The sequence below is a fragment of the Scyliorhinus canicula genome, chromosome 15, assembly GCF_902713615.1.
Source record: "Scyliorhinus canicula chromosome 15, sScyCan1.1, whole genome shotgun sequence".
NCBI classification, from domain to species: Eukaryota; Metazoa; Chordata; class Chondrichthyes; order Carcharhiniformes; family Scyliorhinidae; genus Scyliorhinus; species Scyliorhinus canicula.
Window position 1 is genome coordinate 8,131,054 of NC_052160.1, and position 18,593 is coordinate 8,149,646.

General features: G+C 44.9%; 1 protein-coding gene across 1 annotated transcript in view; it reads left to right on the forward strand.

The window, feature by feature from the left end:
* The first annotated feature begins 1,473 nt into the window (after window positions 1-1,473).
* Window positions 1,474-18,593, forward strand: part of LOC119978511 (small ubiquitin-related modifier 3-like) — a 29,873-nt gene continuing 12,753 nt past the window's right edge. Inside the window, exons 1-2 of the mRNA XM_038820193.1 lie at window positions 1,474-1,629; window positions 9,723-9,866. Coding sequence (XP_038676121.1) covers window positions 1,606-1,629; window positions 9,723-9,866 — 168 coding nt within the window. The 5' untranslated portion in view covers window positions 1,474-1,605. The remainder of the gene's footprint in view (window positions 1,630-9,722; window positions 9,867-18,593) is intronic.

The following is an 18,593-nucleotide window of genomic DNA, read 5'->3' on the forward strand; positions in this document are numbered from 1 at the left end:
ATAGCCAAGTTCCGCACACATGAGTACAGCCTCAACTGGGACCTTGGATTCATGTCGCATTACATTCACCCCCCACCATCTGGCATGGGCGGGCAAAATCCTACCAACTGTCCTAGCTTGAGACAATTCACACCTCTTTAACCTATGATTATCCCTCTCTCCAGTTGCTCCGTCTGGACCTGTAGACTTAATTACCTGCAAAGGCTTGCATTCAAAGTATTGTATTGCATCTTTGACTTTGTCTATATATAATCATAGAATTTGCAGTGCAGAAGTAGGCCATTCAGCCCATCAAGTCTGCACCGGCCCTTGGAAAGAGCACCCTACCTAAGCCCACATCCCCACTCTAGCCCTACACCTCCAACCTATCCCCGTAACCCCACCGAACCTTTTTTGGACACTAAGGGCAATTTAGCATAGCCAATTCATGTAACCGCATGTCTTTCGGGACTTGTGGGAGGAAACCGGAGCACCCGGAGGAAACCCACGCAGACACGGGGAGAATGTGCAGACTCCACACAGACAGTGACCCAAGCCGGGAATCGAACCTGGGACCCTGGAGCTGTGAAGCAACTATGCTAACCACTGTACTACCGTGCTGCCCTGTTTCTGGAACCCACCTCTTCATTCACCTGAGGAAGGAGCAGTGCTCCGAAAGCAAGTGGTTCGAAACAAACCTGTTGGACTTTAACCTGGTGTTGTAAGACTTCTTACTGTGCTCACCCCAGTCCAACGCCGGCATCTCCACATCACTATATTAATGTTACTATTCTTTATTATTGTTTTAAGCATGTGGGCCCAGAAACTTGCCATGGGGCTTTTTTTGCTCCCATCTGGTGAGACTGGGAAAACTCAGTCTCCCCCCCCCCCCCCCCCCCCCCAACAGGGGAATCTGTCCCAAGATAGCGTGAAGCATCAAAGAATGGGCATGTGATGAGGGTGCCTGGAAACACGTAACCCCGGGCTGGAGCTGATATGGGAGTCAGGGCAGGTTGCCAACTTCAGTTAAATGTATTCCTTGGGTTGTCATCGTGTGACTTCATTAAACTGTATATTCCCTCGGCCGCAGAAAAATACTTTTCACTGTACTTCGGTACATGTGACAATAAACATCAAAGTGTAAAGCCTACTTGTGTCAATAATAAAGATTATTATAATTAATTTCTCAATATTTCTATATCTAGTGAAAGGTAAAAAAAAACATTTATTCCCCATTTGTGATTGACCTCCAATTGCTGGAGACTCCAGGGCAATCCTGGAGGGTTGGCAACCTGAGAATCACCTGGTCCTGGGTTACGGGGGGGACAGAGAGAAGAGGACCGGAGCACGTGATCGGAGGCTGTGGGGCGGGGCGAGCGGGCGGCTGGGAGCACGTGGCCCCGCCCCCCCCCCTCGGCGCGCAGGGGGCGGGACGAACGCGGCCACGCCGGCCACGTGATCCTTTGTGGGGTTGTCAAGCACGTGACGGGGCGGAGGGCCAATGGGCGAGCTCGGCCGGGAGCGCGCGCGCGCGCGGCGGACACGAGGGGAGGCCGCGAGACAAGGAGCGGAAGCGAAGAGGCCAGGCCGCCATTGAAAAGCCCGGAGTCCGACCGCAGCCGCGAAATGGCCGAGGATAAAGCCAAGGGGGTGAGCGCCGGCCGCGGGGTGTATCTGGCGGCGGGGGTTGGAGAGCTCGCGGGTCACCCTCCTCCCCCCCCCCCCCCGGGCCAGAGCCGCTCGGGGAATCCGAGGCCTACACCCGGGGGTCGGGCGCATCCTGAGGCCTCGGATCACCCCCCCGGCCCGGCCCCGGGTTGTTGAAGGGGGGGGGAGGAGCGGGGCTTAACTGCTCTGCAATGCCCGGGGCGGGGGTGGTCTCCTGAAGTCGCTGCAGTAAAATCCGCCGCCAAGGCCCGAGCAGCGCGGCTCAGTCCCCGGCCTCGAGTTGCGGCCCGCCCGCTGAGAGGGCTGCCCCGCTGGGGGGTAAAGCTGCCCGCTCGCTGATAATACCTCTGCGGAATGTCTAATCTTTGTTGCGCACATTCCTGCCTGGTTTTAGCTTCCGTCTGGGTTTGCGATCTGGATTTCACTACGATTGAGAAAGCTGTTATTCGCCGCCAAGATGCAGTTGTTTCCCCCTCAGAACAAGAGCCTAATGGGAGCAGATTTAATTCCTGCTCCAGGTTGGCGATGGAAGGCCGGCTGCTCAATGCACAATAAACATGTCCTTTCTCTGCCCAAGGGTCACCCAGACCCTGGATGACTCCCTCCTCAGAAGCTGTCAGACCCGCTGTCCACCATTCTCTATGTTTTTGTCATAGTCCAAGGCTCATCCTCACCTGGAAGAACGAACTGTTTTACTGTGTGAAATCTGCATTAAATAAATCGCAGCTACCTTTAAATCCTTGTATCTAGACAGTCCAACGTATTGTTTGTGGGGAGGCGTGCATACATGATTCCTTATTTTTTTAAGAACAGCTTTGTTATGCAGAAGGTAGTTTTTTTTAAATGGGATTTTTTCACCTGGATTAAATGCCCTTTTATGGATTTTAAATGATTTGAGTGTAACTTTATGCCTCTCCTGTCACAGCCCACATTTGTAATGTTTTCACATTCTTCACCATCAACACATCCTTTCCTGCATTCCGGTGATGATTTTAAAAATTGTGCATGGTGGATAATGTTCGAATTAGTCTGATACTGTAGTTAGCTGGTTTTTGAAATTACTTTCATAGAATCCCTGCAATACAGAAGGGTCTTTCGGCCTGTCAATTCTGTGCCAACCCTCCAAAAGAGCCTCCCTGAACAGGTGCCGGAATGTGGCGACTAGGAGCTTTTCGCAGTAATTTCATTGAAGCTTACTTGTGACAATAAGTGATTATTATTACCTAAGCCCCACCACCACCCTATCCCCTCAACCCTGCACACATTGATCATGGCCAGTCCACCTAATCTGCATATCTTTGGACTGTGGAAGGAAACTGCAGCACCAATATAATCTTTATCTTTACATTAACACTGCAATGAAGCTACTGTGAAAAGCCCCTAGTCACTACATTCTGGCGCCTGTTCGGGGACACGGAGAATTCAGAATGTCCAAATGACCTCATAGCACGCCTTTTGGTACTTGTGGGAGGAAACCAGAGCACCTGGAGGAAACCCACGCAGACCGTGCAGACTCCGCACAGATGGTGAAGCACGCTGAGAATCGAACCCAGGATCCTGGTGCTGTGAAGCCATGGTGTTAACCACTATGCTGCACTAAAAGTTCCAGACTTAATGACAGAACAAGTGTTTGAAGAGCACTTAGGATAAACATAAACTTGCTGGAAGCACTCAGTAGGTCTAGGAGCATCTGTGGAGCAAGCAACAGAGTTCTGGTGGACAGTGATTATCCAGAAAAGGGCGCATTGACCTGAAATATTGTTTTGTTCTTCACATGCCACCTGGCCTGCTACGTTCTGCCAGCATTTTGTTACATTGGATATCCAGCATTCAATCTTTTTGAATTTAAGAAATCTAGGATCACTTGTCCTGCATGTGTGTCAAATATAGATCTCCCAAAACATTCTTGAATAGAACAGTACCAGGGAAATGGGTTCAATTCCGGACTTTGTTGCGTGTGTGTGAAGTTTGTGTCTGCGTGGGTTTCCTCCAGGTGCTCTGGTTTCCTCCCACAAGTACCAAAAAGGCATGCTATGAGGTCATTTGGACATTCTGAATTCTCCCTCAGTGTCCCCGAACAGGCGCCGGAATGTAGTGACTAGAGGCATTTCACAGTAGCTTCATTGCAGTATTGATGTAAAGATAAAGATTATATTTTTTTAAAACTCATTGTTTTACCTCTGCAATATTGCTTTTGAAACACCTGTTCGTATTTTCGTTTTTTAAAATTTAGAGTACCCAATTCATTTTTTCCAATTAAGGGGCAATTTAGTGTGCCAATCCACCCTGCACATCTTTGGGTTGTGGGAGCGAAACCCACGCAAACACGGAGAGAATGTGAAAACTCCACACAGACAGTGATCCAGAGCTGGGATTAAACCTGGGGTGTCGATGCCGTGAGGCAGCAGTGCTAATCACTGCACCACAGTGTTGCCACCATTCATATTTTCAATATATCTGGCCTTGATTCTGCATCTCTTAAACCATCCAAAATACAACACTGTTGTTTGTTCCAACGTTTAAGTTCTGCTTGTCCATAATACAGGCCAACAGTGTCTAGTGTTACCGTTGGCCGGAGGGGGTGGTTGGATAGAATTGTACAAATTCAACAGTCTAGATTCCTATTTTTTTTTGCCTCAAAGCATAAAACTTCAGCATAGTTTATGCTGGACGGTGTGAATTGTATCATGCAGCAGGGGGTTGTTGTACAAATACTGCAGCCTAGATTCCTTATTTTGCCTCAAAGCATATGATTTCAGCATAAATTATCATAAATTGCTGCCAAAAGTATAGGCCTGGTGCTTAATCTATTGCATTATACTGAAGCTCTTTTAGTGAGCTGCTCATAATCTTCATCAACATGGTTATTGAAGCATTTTACAGTGGACTCCAAATGTGAATTTTAATTCCCTCAATCATCATGCACTTGTGGATATTTCTACCTTTTTGAGATTGTTGGCCTGAATGGTAATTCTTACAGATGCCATTACATTGTTTCAACTAGATTTAAAGCCCTGTTTTATAAAATAATCCTTCTATAGCATGACATTGTCATCCAGGCACCTGCCATTTAATTGACCACGTTACCTCTGTGTTCTTGTTGCTTTATTAGTTTGGTTATATAACAGTAATCATGGGGGTCTTCACTATTCAGGTGGACTGGGAAAATCAGGTTGGGAGCATGGTCGCCCAGTGGTTAGCACAGTTGCTTCACAGCTCCAGGGTCCCAAGTTTGATTCCCGGCTTGGGTCACTACTGAGTCTGCACATTCTCCCCATGTCTGCGTGGGTTTCTCCGGGTGCTCCGGTTTCCTCCCACAGTCCTAAGATGTGCAGGTTAGGTAGATTGGCCATGCTAAATTATCCTTAGTGTCCCAAAAGGATAGATGGGGTTACAGGGATAGGGTGGAGGTGTGGGATTAGGCGGGTGCTCTTTCCAAGGGCCGGTGCAAATTCAATGGGCCGAATGGCCTCCACCGTAAATTCTACGGAAATAATGTGTGAAATGTCTATGCAATAGTTTTATTGGAGCAGCTTGTGGTGGTAGAGTCCACTAAGGAACAGGCAATTCTGGATTTGATGTGTAATGAGGCAGATCTGATAGGAGACTTAAGGTGAAGGAACCCTTAGGGAACAGTGACCACAATATGATAGAATTCACCCTGCTGTTTGAGAGGGAGAAGCTGGAATCCGATGTAACGGTTTTACAATTGAATAAAAGTTACTACAAAGATATGAGCGAGGAGCTGACTGAGTTGATTGGAAGGGGAGCCTAGCAGGGAAGACAATGGAACAGCAATGATGGGAGGGTTTTGAGGTTATTTGGGAGGCACAACAGAAATTTATCCCAAGGAGGAGGAAACATGCTGTGGGGAAGACAAAGCAACCATGGCTGACGAGGGAAGTCAAGGACAGCATAAAGCAAAAGAAAAGGCATACAGTGTGGTGAGGATTGTTGGGAAGCCTTTAAAAGCAAGCAGAGGACAACTAAAAAAGCAAATAGGGGGTCGAAGATGAAATATCAATGAAAGCTAACTCGTAATTTAAAAGAAGATTGCAAAAGATTTTTTCAATATATAAAAGTGAGAGGGGCAAGCATGGATAATTGATCACTGGAAAATGAGGCTGCAGACGTAGTAATAGGTAACAAAGAAATGGCAGAGGAACTGAATGGTTATTTGCATCAGTCTTCATGGTGGAAGACACCAGTGGCACACCAGAACTTCAAGAGAGTCAGGGATTAGAGGTGACTGGTGACTGTAGTGGCCATCACTAAGGAGGAGGTGCTGGGGAAACTGAAAGGTCTTAAGTAGATTAATCGCCCAGACCGGATGGACTACACCCCAGGGTTCTGAAGGAGATAGCTGAGGAGATTATGGAGGCATTGGTGGTGATCTTTCAGGAACCACCGGAGTCAGGGAGCATACCAGAGGACTGGAAATGGCTAATATCACATCCCTGTTTAAGAAAGGAAGGCAGAGAAGACTGGGATTTATAGGCCAGTTAGCCTGACTTCAGCTGTTGGTAAGAATTTTCTCTCGTCCAAAAAGTCCTAGTTCAGGATTCTCTCCAGGGTTCTTTTAAGGTTAACATGGAGGTTTAGTTGGCAGTTAGGAAGGCACATGCAATGTTAGCATTCTTTTCAAGAGGGCTAGAATACAAGAGCAAGGATGTACTGTTGAGAGGCTGTATCAGGCTCTGGTCAATTCCTATTTAGTATATTGTGAGCAGTTTTGGGCCCTGTATCTAAGGAAAGATGTGCTGGCCTTGGAAAGAGTCTAGAGGAGAATGATCCCTGGAATGAAGGACTTGTAATATAAGGAGCGGTTGAGGACTCTGGGTCTTTACTCAATGAAGTTTAGAAGGATAATGAGGGATCTTATTGAAACATATACTGAGAGGCCTTGATAGTGGACGTGGAGAGGATGTTTCCACCAGTAGGAGAAGCTAGAAGCCGAGGACACAGCCTCAGACTGAAGGGCCGATCATTTAAAACAGAGATGAGGAGGAATTTCTTCAGACCGAGGATGGTGAATCTGTGGAATTCATTGCTGCAGAAGGATGTGGAGGTCAAATCACTGAGTGTCTTTAAGACAGAGATAGATAGGTTCTTGATTAATAGGGGATCAGGAATTATGGTGAGAATGCAGGAGAATGGGGATGTGAAACATATCAGCCATGATTGAATGGTGGAGCAGACTCAATGGGTTGAATGGCCTAATTCTGCTCCTATGTCTTATGGTGTTATGATCTTAAAGGGGCACTTGTGCTGTTTTTTTGTTTTGTGGCACTGGGCCTGAGTGCATTCCTTCAAAGTTCTATTTAAAATAGACCTCTGTACTTTTATTTCCCCCTCTAAGAAAGCAAAAGTAAAACCATTTTGTGTTCCATTGGGGAATGGAAATGTTTTCACTTGCATGAGTAATGGTGTCAGACTTTGTTTCTGTATGCAGGCAAATGGAGGAAAAGGTACTGATTCTGCTGAGATTCCAAATCAAAGCTGCTTGGCAGCAACAGCAGCTAAGATCGCCTTTCATATGTACTTGACAATTGCCAAAAGGGGAGCAGTTAAATTGGGTAATATTCCAAACCCTGTCAAAAACAGAACTTGCATTTATATGGTGCCTACAGTATAGAGAAAATAATAATCCAAGGCCACTGAGCAGAAAAGATTTTAGTATAACGGTTGGTCTTGGATATCATGATGACATTTGAGGAGAAACTTCCAAGTGGAAGGTCTGAAGGCTCTGCAACCAGTAGTGGAGTGTTGGCGGTGGGGGAGTGGACGAGGAATGTAAAAAAATCCATTTGCAGATCTGGGGCCTGAGGAGGTTGTAGAGATAGCATGGGACAAGTCTGGAGCTTTGAACATGTTGAAAATTTATTATTCGACATCAAGGCCACGCCTAACCAAATCAACAGTGGGGGGGGAGCACTGTACTGTTGGAGGTACTGACCGTCAGTTGAGACTTTCAGCTGAGGTCCCATCGGCCTGCTTGGGTGGATGATGTAAAAGAGCCCGCGGCATTGTTTTTGAAGAAGAGCAGGGATGTTAAACGCAGTGTCCTGGCCAATACCTACCCCTCAATCAACATCAGAAAAACAGATTCGCTGGTCTGTGGTTTCACTTGTAAGAATGTTGGCAGAATACAGATGTGTCCGTGTTGCCAACACAACCAGAGCAGTAGCAGATAATGACTGTGGGGACTTGAGACTAGAAGTGGGCAGTGGAGCTTTGGAGGTGCAGCGAATTGGAATAAGTGACCCCCGAATCTGGTGAAAATAAGTGTTGGGGTAAGGTGGGGGCACAAACTGGCAATGCTACCAAACTGAGGCTTGAGCTTCTGTGATATACAAGATATATCCCTGGAACTAACAATGAAAAGGAACAGAAGGCTAGTAATGAGAAATTAAACTAAAACTCAAAATGCTGGAAGTACTCAGAAAGCCGGGCATCTGCAGTATTTTCGTTTTATGAGAAATGGAATTGTGTACTTTGTTCTCCACCCAGATTCTGCAGGTTGAAACTTTTATCCATTATTGACACTTCTGCGCATCCCGTGTGGATCTTTCCATGTGGATCTTCAGAAGGAAAGAAAGGATATTGAAGATCTGCATCTTTGTTTATCGATGTGCACTTTTGGAGCAATATGGTTCCAGAGGTCTCAGTAATTTTAATCTTGTTATATGGGGTCTTCTACAGCAGTCCTGCACCATTACATCTGGTTTCTGCCAAGTGTCTATTCTTGACTCCACCTCCCAGTTTCTCATCTGCACACTGGCAGTCAATGACATCAAGCCAGCTCTACCTCACCAACACTTCTCGACCCCTCACTCACTGTGTCTAATTGCCGTATCTCTCCCTGCTAACTATCCGAGGCTGAACCATACTGTTTGCAAATGTATTTGAGTCCAAGATGAGATTCCGACTACTTAGTTATCCCATCATTAAGACTGCCAGTTTCTATTGTTGTGACATTGCCCAACGCCACTCCTGCCTCAGCTCATCTGCTAAAACCCTCGTCCATGTTACCTCTGGTCATGACTAATCCAGCACACTCCCTATCAGCCTCTCATCTTACTCCCTGTATAAAATTAAGCTCATCCCAAACTCCCATTTCCTAGCTAGCATCATCTTTTTCATCCATCACCTTTGTGGTCGCTGCCCTCCGGTGGCTCTTGGTTGAGCAATTCAGCAAATTTTAAAATCATGAACCTTGGTTTTTCAGGCCCCTCTATGGCCTAATTCTGAATCTTTGTGACCTCTTCCAGCCATACAGCATCTGACCTATCTGCACTTCTCTAATTTGTCTCTTGTGTAGCCCAATTTTAATCTTTCCACTATTGGTGACTGTGCCTGCCCTAAACTCTGCAATCTCCTCCCTAAACATCTGCTTTACTTAACCTTGCTTTAAGATGCTCCTTGAGATCTACCTCTTTGACCCAAGTTTTTGGTCTTCTGTCCCAATATCCCCTTATGTGGCTCCGGGTCAAATATTGTATGATCCATACTCCTATGAAACACTTTGGCATGTTTTGCTGCACTAAAGCTGCTGCATGATACAAGTATTGTGAGTGCAAGCAGTTCAAGCCTTCAGAATCGTTAAAGGCGACTAGACATAGCATGCGTTTTCTTAACCAGAACAATGACTTATGAAATTGGATCAATTGCCCACTTAATTACTTTGGAAATTAAATCTACTCTTTCTGTTGAGGTCTGGATATTGTGAATGGTCAAAGTGCATTAGGAAAAGTGCACCATGTGCCTGAGTTCCTTTCTGGACTTTTGAGTTGCTGTATGGAACTGGTGTGATGTAGGATCCAATTTTATTTTTCAGCTTTGCTGAAATTGGATAGTAGCTACCTGGCAATTGGTAGATTACATTTAAAGCAATGCATCAAACTTAAATTGAACAGGAACTTGTCCAAAGGCCAGCGTATAGTTCCATGTTTCTTTTTGAAAACTTGACTTTTCCCACATATTGATATATGGCTAGTATTTGAGCAGTTTGTCGAGTGGCTTGTCTTTTGTAGTCCTGGGTACTGACTTTAATGTGTTCTTTATCCTGATTTTAGGAAAACGTTAAAAGTGAAGGGAATGACCACAGGAATGACCACATTAACCTGAAAGTGGCTGGACAAGATGGTTCAGTCGTACAGTTCAAGATAAAGAAGCAAACACCGCTCAGCAAACTGATGAAAGCATACTGTGAGCGACAGGTTAGTGTTGATATATTGAAATAAGTGAAAGTAAGTCGGTATATATTTGGAATAATCTACGGTTGCTGCAGCATCTCAGCTAGTACTTATAGCTTGTCAATATTTATCCAAAATAGTAACTTCAAGTATTGTACAGAAATATGGATTGGCTGTTTTGAAACAAAGACCAAAGTGACGTTGGAGATGCTGAAAATTTGACATAAAAATAGAAAATCTGGGCAGCACAGTTGTGCAGTGGTTAGCACTGCTGCCTCACGTTGCCGAGGTCCCAGGTTCGATCCCGGCTCTGGGTCACTGTCCGTGTGGAGTTTGCACATTCTCCCCATGTTTGCGCAGGTTTCGCACCACAATCCAAAGATGTGCAGGATAGATGGATTTCCCACGCTAAATTGCCCCTTAATTGGATAAAAAATGAATTGGTACACTAAATTAAAGAAATAAATAAAAATAGAAAATCCTGGAAATCATGTCAACCAACATCTGTTATTGCCAAGTCTTTTTCTTGATTTCCAAAAGAGGAAAGCTCCAGGTAAACAAAATACAATACAGCACCACAAAGCAATTTTTCTCTCTCTCCCCCCCCCCCCCCCCAAACAACCCTCGCCCCAATAAACCAACAAACAAACAAAAATACAGAAACATTTACAGTCGACAGGAATTAGCTCTTTAACGAAAGAGACAAATGGTTGCCATCTACAAAATAATTTCTCAGTGGATCCTCTTTTGGCATAGTCTGATCTTCCTCCAAATATATTAAAGACATGAAGTCTACCAACCAGGGTGAGGCACTTGGGTACTTGCAGGTTAATAAAAATCTGCCTGCAGGCTATTAATGAAGCAGGTGAAATTACATCTGCCTTAATCTTGGTGAAACTGACCAGTGCAGATGATGCTTCGATTATGGCTATCAAAGGACAAGGCTGTGGGTCAATATCTAGAACATTGGAAAGAGTGTCAAAGAAGGATGACCAAAAACTGGCCAGCTTCAGGCAGGACCAGAATATGCTTCAGGCAGGACCCCTGGTCTGCAGGGGTGAGTGAGCCCCTGTCACATATGTTGCTTGAGTTGGAGAAAATTGTACTAATTCTGGCCTTGGTAAAGTGAATTCTGTGCAGAACTTTAAACTGAATTAATCTTAACCGATCACAGGAGGATGTGGAGTTGATCCTAAAAAGGGCCTTCTCCCACCAGTCGAGCCCAAGTTCTGCTTCCCAACCATTTCTTACCTTATGGAAAGGGGAGGGTCCAGAGGATATCATGAGATTGTACAACCTTGAAACAGAACCATGGGCAGCACGGTAGCATGGTGGTTAGCATCAATGCTTCACAGCTCCAGGGTCCCAGGTTCGATTCCCGGCTGGGTCACTGTCTGTGCGGAGTCTGCACGTCCTCCCCGTGTGTGCCTGGGTTTCCTCCGGGTGCTCCGGTTTCCTCCCACAGTCCAAAGATGTGCGGGTTAGGTGGATTGGCCAGGCTAAATTGCCCTTAGTGTCCTAAAAAAAAAAATAATGTTAATGGGGGTTGTTGGGTTACTGGTATAGGGTGGATACGTGGGCTTGAGTAGGGTGATCATTGCTCGGCACAACATTGAGGGCCGAAGGGCCTGTTCTGTGCTGTACTGTTCTAATTTTAAAAAAAAGAACCACTATGGTTTGAGGCAATGCCAAAATCTCTTCCAACAGTGAACGTTGAGGGAAGGATGGACAGTGCGAGCTAAAATAAAACACGGGCTTGAAAGTAGCGGTAAAAACTAGATTCGGGTAAAATAGGTTTGACTACATGCTCGCTAAAGCTGACAACATTACCTTCCGCAAACAGGTCAGTAAAGCATTTGAGTCCCTTCCCCTTCACAAGGCAAATGCTGTGTCAAGCATGGAGGGCAAGAATAAGTGGTTATAACAAGTAAGACCAAATAGCAACAGAGTGGAAAGTTTAAAATGCTGACAAAATTGTTTCCACATTTTCTAAAGTCGAAAGCATAACAGAATTTGACGTGTATTTAGAAGGGGAGAGAGTACTGGGGCACACATTAAGGCAGGAAGAGAGGATAAGCAACGGGAGTGGGCTTCCATAAAACACCAGTTTAAGCTTGGATGGTTACTGGGAGTGCCAGCCCACCAACCTATCTCCCTGTTTGAATTATCACTCTATGAACTCAAGGAGGCCTGCCTGCCCAGATAAATGTTGTTTTCTGCTTGTTGACCATAACAAAAAAATAATTACCATAACAAAATAGGGAGACCGGAAAAGAAACTGGGCAGAATGTTCAGCAGCATATACGGTCACAGTGCTCCACAGCAGCTGGAAAGATACCCTTTAATAGTGTGGCCAGCTATTGACAATTTTATCACTCGGGCAAAGAGCAACTGGGACAGAGGGCAGGTTCCACTGGGCATGGGGAAGTACTCTGAAGGCGGGGAGTTAGCGTGTTCACCTGTGGTAGGGGAGGTATAAAGAAGACAAATTCATGAAGTAAATTTTGGACCAAAACCAAATTTACCCAAAATTGCAAACAGATAATTCCACTCCATCCAGTCAAAAGTCTTTTCCGCATCCAGCGATACAACAACTTCAGGGACAGTAGGCAGTTGGGGAAAGTATAATGTCAAGAAGTCTATGTACGTTTGAGGATAGTTAGCGTCCCTTTACAAAGCCAGTTTGATCATCAGATGTTTTATCAGGAGACGTGGCTCCAAGCTGCACCTTAGCTAACAGCTTTACGTCTGGGTTTAAAAGAGAGATAGGCCGATATGAGCCACATTCTTCAGGGTACCTGTGTTTGTGCCCACCCCAGTCCAACACCGGCATCTCCACATCATATCTAGCAATAAGGGTGCAAGTTGAGTGGAGAACCTTTTGTAAAAGTCAATAGGGAAACCGTCAGGGCCTGGGACCTTACCACTGCATCAGCATAATGCAGTTTGTTATTTCTTCCAGGCACAAAGGGTCATCTAAGTCTCTGTTCCTGTCTACATCTACAGATGGGATGTTCAAATTATTTAGGAAGTCAGCAGTTGCCATGCTCTCAGTCAGGAGATCAGATTTATAGAGGTTACGATAAAAGGAAGCGAAGGTCAAATTAACATCAGAGGGGTCAGTAGTAAGATTATGGGAGGAGTTGTAGATCTGGTAGGTAAACAGAAGCAGACTAGCGCTTGAGCTGGTGGGCAAGTAGGAGGCCAGATTTGTCCCCATATTCATATAAATGGCAGCACGGTAGCATGGTGGTTAGCATAAATGCTTCACAGCTCCAGGGTCCCAGGTTCGATTCCCGGCTGGGTCACTGTCTGTGTGGAGTCTGCACTTCCTCCCCGTGTGTGCGTGGGTTTCCTCCGGGTGCTCCGGTTTCCTCCCACAGTCCAAAGATGTGCGGGCTAGGTGGATTGGCCATGCTAAATTGCCCGTAGTGTCCTAAAAAGTAAGGTTAAGGGGGGTAGGGTGATCATGGCTCGGCACAACATCGAGAGCCGAAGGGCCTGTTCTGTGCTGTACTGTTCTATGTTCTAAAGTCCCCCTTGAACATTGTAATGTTGTACTGTGCACAGCTTTATTTGTGGAAAGTTGGTCAAGTTGAGTCTGGAGCTTTAACCTGTGAATATAACTCGGGTAGTAAAAATGGAATATTGACCGTCTACATCTAAAATTGAACCGCCAATTCTTGTTTCAATTGTCTTTGAAAATTGTAAGAAATTACATTTCTCTGGAGAACCATTTTGAGGGTCTCCCATAATACTGATCGGGTGATGGATTCAGATTTGTTTGTTTTAATAAAAACATCTATACTTTTAGATATAGATTTACATAAATCCTTGCCAGATATTAGGCTTGTGTCAAATCTCCATGGAGGCTGACCATTAGCTTTGAACATTAGTCAGGTCAGTGCAGTGGGTTACATAGAGTGATACAACGATGACAGAATACTCGGCAGTTTTAACAGGGGGGGGGGGGGGGGGGGGGGGGAGAAGAGCTCTGTCCAAAAAAAATAGTCAATGTATGAGTAAACGGGGTGGACATGAGCGAAGTAGGAAAAGCCCCTTATGACCAGGTGGAGGAAACGGCAAGGGTCCAAACAACCCAATTTAGTCATAAATGTAGAAAGTGCCTTGGAAACGTCGGAGAGGACAACAGTGTTTGGACCTGAGCGATCCAAAAACATAGTTTAGATCCCCTCTGAAGATAAGATGGTGGGTGTCTGTTAGGAAGGGAAGATAGAAGCGATGTGATAAATTGTGCACCGTATCAAGTAGAAGCATAGATATTCACCAAAGGGTTTGCAAAAGTATGCCACTAACTATTGTATAACGTTCACCAGGATTTAAGAGGGGGAAGTATATCCCTTTTGTTATTCAAAATTGCCATCCCCCTAGCTCTGCCATTAATGTTGCAGGGCCAACCCATGCTTTAGATAATCTCCAACACCAAGATGTGTTTCTTGAAGGAATGCAACATCAGAGTTAAGCCCTTGAGATGTGAAAACACTATACAACATAAAGGAAAGCCAAGAGGGTCCATTACATGATGAAAACGGCCAAATACAAAACGGTCTTTTAATATTGTCAATGCAGGAAATCTCTCCCACATCCCCAGAACAATCATCACACTCCCAGACCACTAGGAACAAAAACCAAACAGTGATAAACCTTCAATTCAGTAAAACCGTGACTCAAATCCTAAGTTTGCCATTATAATCAAGAACGAGCAGCAGCTATTGCGTCTTGTATGAAATCCGTTGACTAACCAGCCTTGTTAATGGAGTATACTCCCCACATATGGGCTATGTTATATAATGTGCCAGTGGAAAGTTGCTTGTTCCAAGAAGGAAAGGATCTACCGTGTCTGATGTGTCAAAGAACTGATCCTGTCCGTTAAATGTGATACGGAGACGTCTTGTACAGCATGAACCTGATGTTGTTGAATGCTGCATGCATCCTTGTCAGGTCTGCACCCATGTCTCGATAGATCCTGATTCATGAGTGGCCATGGTACGCAGTGCTTCTGTGCTCAACGATTGTTGAGCTCAGTGACCAGAATGTTGCTGAGTTTCGGTTGTTAGAAGCGTGGGGAAGTCGGTCGCCACCTTAGCTGTAGCTGTCTCGAAAGGGACATCTTTTTATCATTTAATATTTTGCAGCCTGTATGTTTTAAATTCTTGGGCGCACATTTTTTTAAAAAGCTTGTTCTTGAGTGTTTAAAATAATTTTTGCGGTGGCAAATAATATACGGGATAAATAAGAAAGAACTTGTAAAAAGGATTGTCAGGAGAAACGCGTCGTGATCTTCCCCTGCATCACCAACCGGAAGTCCAGCAGCGCTTTTTTGAGATGGAAACAGAATTTGTTTGAGGCCACTGACCTTTCATCCAAACTGCTGAACAATTCAAACACGAAAGATCATCAACCCTGAACCATTAATTCATCCCTCCATTCAATGCTGAATATTTCCAGCCTTTTCTGTTTTCATTTAAGGCTAAAGTAACGTGTTTCCTCTTTCTTTCTGCCCTACTCCCCTGAGAGTGGGTGCTTATCAGCTTCAGCGCTCACAATGACAGTCATCCAAGGCATGAGTTCATTTAAACCATATTGTTAAAAGTAGTGATTTGAGGTCATTTTTCTATTCATTAAGTTTGCTCGCAGCCTGCAAGAAGTCGGCAATATAAGTGTTCAACATAAATTGTGTGCTTCCCTTTGGAGGGGGAGGGGACTGTCTGTCTGTTTACATTTTGGACTCCAATGCAAATCAATTTTCCATTCAAATATATAAGAACTAGGAGCGGGAGTAGGCCATCTGGCCCCTCGAGCCTGCTCCACCATTCAATGAGATCATGGCTGTTGTGGACTCAGCTCCACTTTCCGGCCCAAACACCATAACCCTTAATCCCTTTATTCTTCAAAAAACTATCTATCTCTATCTTAAAAGCATTTAATGAAGGAGCCTCAACTGCTTCACTGGGCAAGGAATTCCATAGATTCACAACCCTTTGGGTGAAGAAGTTCCTCCTAAACTCAGTCCTAAATCTACTTCCCCTTATTTTGAGGCTATGCCCCCTAGTTCTGCTTTTACGGGCAGCTTCAAAACATAGGATTGTTTTAGAGTTGACTTTGGCATGATGGAAACTGTATGGTTTTTTAAAATCCAGATGTGTTTTGGTTTCAACATATTGTTGGCATGTTCTAATTCCATGTTCCAGAATGTTCTCACTTGCCTGAATAAGAAAATTTATGGTGGCAGAATAGCACTATGACTTGGGTTTCAACTGCCAAACAAATTTAAATGGCATTAGATAAGGTAAATAGCAGTAACTGAATATTTACACAATAGCTTTTAATCTTAGATGGCTTTGCAAGTGGTAAAAAAAAGATAGAAATTGGGAGCAGGAGTATGCAATTTGGACCTTTTGAGGGTGCTCAACCACTCATTATGCCCAACTCAGTAACCTGTCCCTGCTGCTTTCTCTCTCTCTCTCTCTCTCTCTCTCTCTCTCTCTCTCTTCCCCCCCCCCCCCCCCCCCCCCCCCCCCTCCCATATCCTTTGATCCCATAAGCCCCAAGAGCCATATCTAACTCCTTGAAAACATACGTTTTGGTCTCAACTGCTTTCTGTGGTAATGAATTCCACAGGCTCACTGCTTTCTAAGTGAAGAAATTTCTCCTCATCTCCGTTCTAAATGGCCTACCCTGAATCCTCAGACTGTGACCCCTGGTTCTGGACTCCCCCACCACCTGGAACATCCTTCCTGCATCTATCCTGACTCGTCCTGTTAGAAATTTGTAGGTTTCTATTAGATTCCACCTCATTCTTTTAAACTTCAGCGAATATAAACCTAATCGACTCAATCTCTCCTCATACATCTGACTTAAATGTGACTGTTGTACTAACTATGAATAGGCATGGTCCAAGCTGAGGTCTGATAAATGTATGCATCAGTAAGTTAACTTTTGGGTTGATTGTGTTCCTGTAAGGCTCTGGACCATACTGAATGGTATATTTACCTATTGAAATTCTGGTGTGTTACCAAATGCCGTCATATATTTTTTTGTGCTCTGGGTTTTTTCAAAAAGCTCCTATCTCTGCCAGTCTGATGCCATCTTGGACAATGCTAAGAGTGCAGGCCAGCAGTGAAGAGCATGCTGTGTTGGTCTATATGGTAAGGTTGAGACATTAGTCTGTGCCTATAGCCACATAGTGACCCAAACTGATTTTCCATCTGTAGTATCACTCCGCGTTGAATGTACCAGACCAAAGGACTCTCCCCAAGAGAAATCTTGTTTTAAAAATAAATTAAGAGTATCTAATTCATATTTTCCAATTAAGGGGCAATTTAGCTTGGCCAATCCACCTAGCCTGCACATCTTTGGGTTGTGGGGGTGAAACCCACGCAAACATGGGGAGAATGTGCAAACTCCACACGGACAGTGACCCAGAGCCGGGATCGAACCTGGGACCTCGGCGCCGTGAGGCAGCAGTGCTAATCACTGCACCATCAAACACGGGGCGCGACATGCAGGTGGTTCGCGGGCGGGTGTCGGGAGGGTTGTGGAGCCATCTGTCGTGGCGCTCCCGATCGCGCAAATCCGCACTGATGATCGGGTACGTGCGCAGTGCGGCCGCATTTGTTTTTATATGGTCGCAGCCTTTTTTTTCAAGTTCAGGGGGCCAAAGGGACCATTGGGGCCAAAGGGACCCCAAACCATTTCCTCCATTTTTGTCAGTAACAAACAAAGTAAAAGAAAATGGTGGGTCGCGCAGGTCGGCCGGCGTGGGTCGCGAAGGTCAGCCGGCGTGGGTCTCGAAGGTTGGCTGGTTGGTTAAAATGGGTCCCTGGAAAAAAGTTTGAAAAACACTGATTTAAACTCTGAACAAGTTAAATATCCATGTAATTGGGTTTTTTTTGGTTGACGAGTTCTGGGAAAACCCTCTCTTAGAGGATCTTTAATGGCCATTGAACGAGTGTTATGGGAGAGGTGTTTTCAGAACCCTAAAATATATCATGGAGTTCAACCAACCCCCACCTTTAATGGACTGTTGCTTTTGAAGCACACGGCTTGTTCCCCAGGTGTAGTATTACAATTATGGACACGTGGTTTTTAAAACAAAACAATGTTTATTCCATGAACTCAAATTAACCTTCTAAATAAACATTGGATCTCTTAACACCCCTTACTTCAAAGATAACCCCGAAAATAATACAACACTCCCAATCCTGCAAACTGTTCCTTTACACATCCAAAAGACTTAACAAATCCATTAAACAGAAACACGTTAGATTTATATTCAATACTGAGACCTTTTTACAATTCCGATTTCACCAAAGGATTAAGAGATAGTCCTTCATGGCAGAGATCACCAGCAATGCAGCTCACAGCCACACCCAAGCTTTCTTCAAACTGAAACTAAAACTCCCAAAAAGCAGAAGTGAGCTCAGCTCCCCCCCCCCCACCCCCCGTGACATCACTTCAGTGATATGATCAGCGTAATTTCTTAAAGGTACATTTCTTAAACATCCAATTCTTAAAGGCACTCTCACATGACACGAGTATATTGTTAACTTGGTTCATATCACATTTGAAAAGCAGGACCTCTTGTGTAGCACTGCTTCTATATGGGCCTAAGTTATATGCTCAACTCCTGGCAAAGCTTAGCACCTAAAACCGCTAGAGGCTGAAGTTACCAGTAGGGCCAAGCTGACATCTGTGCCTGAATGCTTGAAGCATTCAAAATGGGTGCTT